This window comes from Prunus dulcis, chromosome 6, assembly GCF_902201215.1.
Source record: "Prunus dulcis chromosome 6, ALMONDv2, whole genome shotgun sequence".
Lineage (NCBI taxonomy): Eukaryota > Viridiplantae > Streptophyta > Magnoliopsida > Rosales > Rosaceae > Prunus > Prunus dulcis.
In genome coordinates, this window is record NC_047655.1 from 14,269,774 (window position 1) to 14,273,139 (window position 3,366).

Below are 3,366 nucleotides of genomic sequence, written 5' to 3' on the forward strand. Positions count from 1 at the left end.
CTAGGCTTCCCCCATAGCATGGATAGCTATAATGAGGTCTGTGAGGGTGAAAGCTCCCTCACTTGCACGTTCTTGCTCTCTAGAAAAGGCATTTTGCCTTGATTCAGAATCACTGTGGTCGAGCCCATCTTGGGAAGCCATGGTATTGCTCCTGGTCTTCTTCTTTGGAGGCATTAGTGAAAATGGCAACCTGTTCCCCAGTGAAGTCGCCAATTTATGTAGGGGTCTTTTTGTTCCAGCAGCCTGACGAATGGGCTTGGGCTGCTATAAGAGGAAGACAAACAAAATTCCCCTAGTGCCTGGGTTCAAGAACTAGGCTCCCAAAAGAGTTTTGAAAAGTTTGCTAAAACTTTAGAAAACACTTTTAGGTTCTTTTCACCAATAACCAAATGAACGTAACAAATTGATAAGTGACTTGGCTTGAGGAGCTTGTGGCATGGGAGCTAAGCTTTTACAAGTTTAGCAATTTGAGAGAGAGAAAAGCATGAACTTCTTACAGAGAGAAAAGGTTCAAAAATGGGGGAAAGGCAAATTAGAAAGGTTTCTATCTCAGGAAGGGAGAGAATACTGGAAGCAGAAGATGGGCTGTCTTGAGTAAATTTCCAGTTTCTTGACACGCTTTGGATCATGGTTTTTGCTGGGTAGAGGAAGCTCCCTTTTAAAGGTACTTAGAAACCTAATTCTATCGATCCTCCATTCCCACTTTTCCTTTGCTTCTTTTCATTCACTCCTTTTTGGTGAAATTTCTTTAACCAAAGCGCATGGGTCACAGGCCCTTTGGGGTTCCAAGGTTTTTGTGTGGCTGGACCTCCCTCATGGGGGTGAGGCGCCACCTGCTTTCTTCCTTGATTTTCAAAATAGAGCATACATAGGAAAATAGAATGGGTAGAGTCGTTTGTCCAATGGGTACTCCTCCTTCACATATGGATTTCCTTTGGTTCTTGCAATGGCTTTTCTTGCAATGGCTTCTCGTTGACTATTATTGTGTATTGACAAGGGTGGAATACGATGCTAGGTTTTTACAAGGCGCTGGGCTGGGCTTTGTTTACAGTATTGGGTTATTGGTACTCTATTTCCAACGTCCAATGGGTTTTCGTCAAGTTGCTGGACGTAGTCCATTTGCAATATTTTTGGCATTTTACTGATGTGGGTTTGTCTAAGTGTTGCAGCAACTAGTAGATGTTCTCCTAGGGCATAGGATCACTTTTTTCCCTCTCTCATGCTAACCTATGTGTTTGGGCCCGAGGAATGGGCTTAAGTTTTAGTGCTCCCAAGTGGCCTAAAACTTTCATTCCTCGAACCCTCAATGGGCCCCTTTGCGTGGCAAGCGTGCACGTTTGCTTGGCGTGACATGTGGCTCATGGCTCGCACAAGTGCATCCTGCAAATTCTTTTATGTCCTAATTGGGCTCCTTTTGCGATCCATTATATGCGCCGGGCTAAGAACAATCCTAGGCCCAACCCTTGGATTTTTGGGTCTCAACACCCCCTTTCTGCTGATGTTGATTGAGATTTTTATTTTGTTTTGCTTTTATGTCTGAAGCTGTAACAATGTGACTTTCGTTGAGGCTGGCTGACACTAATTCAATATTTGAATAAAAGCTTGAATTACTTGTGGTTTAAAAGTGTGTCTAGAATTGGTAATTTGAAGTGTTTATGATGATCATTTGGTCCAGATTTAAACTTCTAATGGTAGTTTAATAAGTATTATTCTTGGGAGAATCCAAGAATTTTGTGTGCATTTGAGGCTTGGTTTAGTTGAATTCATGTTTGTTTTGGTTTGGTTTTTATACATATGCATGTTCTAGATTCAAGTTTGTGGGTAGTTCATTTGTTTTTCCTTTTTACCAGGCAATGCTAGTTTAGAGGCTGCTATAGATTGGATATCGTTGATCATGAGATGCCGTTGGTATGATTGTTATCGTACTTGGTTGTGCATCTTTATTACATTGCATTCAGATTTCCATTGCTACAAGGAACATGTGGAATTGGTGGTGTTCGGTTTTTAAAGCATGAGACAGATAACAAAAAATAATTTCCAGTGGGATTTCATAGAGGATTTACTCTCAACTGGTCAACTACTCACAGGTAAAAGTGGACATTAGCACTGGATCTCCAGAACCATTCTATATCACAGAGGGGATGAAAATAAAAGCACAGAAGTTAAGGTTACTTTCTCATCATCCTTATGGTTACATTAAATGCACTTGTGCACACACAAGTTCTCTTAAATTGCTTGATGTTTGAAGTTCATTTGTGGCTTCATATTGAAGTTCAGTAAACAAGCTTGGAATAGTTTTTTTTTTTTTTCCTTTTGTTTTCCTTCTCTTTAGTGTTTATGGCCTTGAATGAAGTTCTGTTTAATGTTTGGCACATCTCCAATTGCAGGCTTGAATTACTCTTTGGGTGGGACATCATGAAATTACAGGTAAAACTTCTTTGAAGTATTGCCTTTTCTTCTTTTTGTCTTGCGGGGATTGCTCTTTTTTTTTTTTTTTTCCCTTCTCTATCTTAATAACTTGTGCTAGACTCCAAGAGTAGATGTCCCATCACCTCTTTGCTAATTTAATGATTGCTTACACCTTGTGTTTTTTTTATCCCACAGGTCCTTATGCGTTTGAATTATTCTTCAGTTGTTTTGAACGTCAATGATGGTCTTTCACTTGAGAGCAAAACTTGCTGGTCTTGACAACTTTCAGCCATATGTATTGCACTTCTTCTCCTGATGAACACGTGAAGGTAATAGTTTGTTCAAGTATATTGTTGTGCTTCTTTTGTGAGATCATGCTCTAACTCTTCTTTTTTTATTTGCAGATTTATAACTTTTTCTTTTGTAGGTTTTCTATGGTCTTTTTTATGTGAGTCGTATATTTGTTTTTCGAAAATTTGTTACCTTCTCTTTTCACCATCATTTTATTTATATTTTTTCCCTTTTGCAGGTTCTCTATGGTCTTTTTTTGATAGTTTTTCTATGGAAATATAGTCCAATTGTAAAATTTCACTTTCACCTAATTTCATTTGTTTATAATCTTAGTTTTTTTTTTTTCTTTTTTTCTTTCTGTCATTTTGATTTATTTACAGGGATGATGGAAGAGACTTCAATTGTGCGTCATTTGTATGTTTGGATGAGAGGTAGGCTTGGATTAGGAGTACGTAGGTCTTGTTAAGAAAAGATTGTACTACTTAATTACCATGTATCAGTTGAATATTTATATTTAATTGGTAGGAAGTATGTTTGTTGTAGAATGAAGATTAGTTAATTATGTAATAACTATTGAATCTTCAAGTTTTATGAACGAAACAATTTTTGAGTGTGTATATCCATTAATAAAGCATTATGGTTGGTTTTTTAATTAAAATCGTTGTA

General features: G+C 37.8%; 1 protein-coding gene across 1 annotated transcript in view; it reads right to left on the minus strand.

Moving 5' to 3' along the window:
- Nucleotides 1-3,366, minus strand: part of LOC117630327 (G-type lectin S-receptor-like serine/threonine-protein kinase At1g67520) — a 9,292-nt gene continuing 5,926 nt past the window's right edge. The window contains exon 10 of the mRNA XM_034363067.1: nucleotides 1-190. Within this exon, the coding sequence (XP_034218958.1) occupies nucleotides 1-190 (190 nt within the window). The remainder of the gene's footprint in view (nucleotides 191-3,366) is intronic.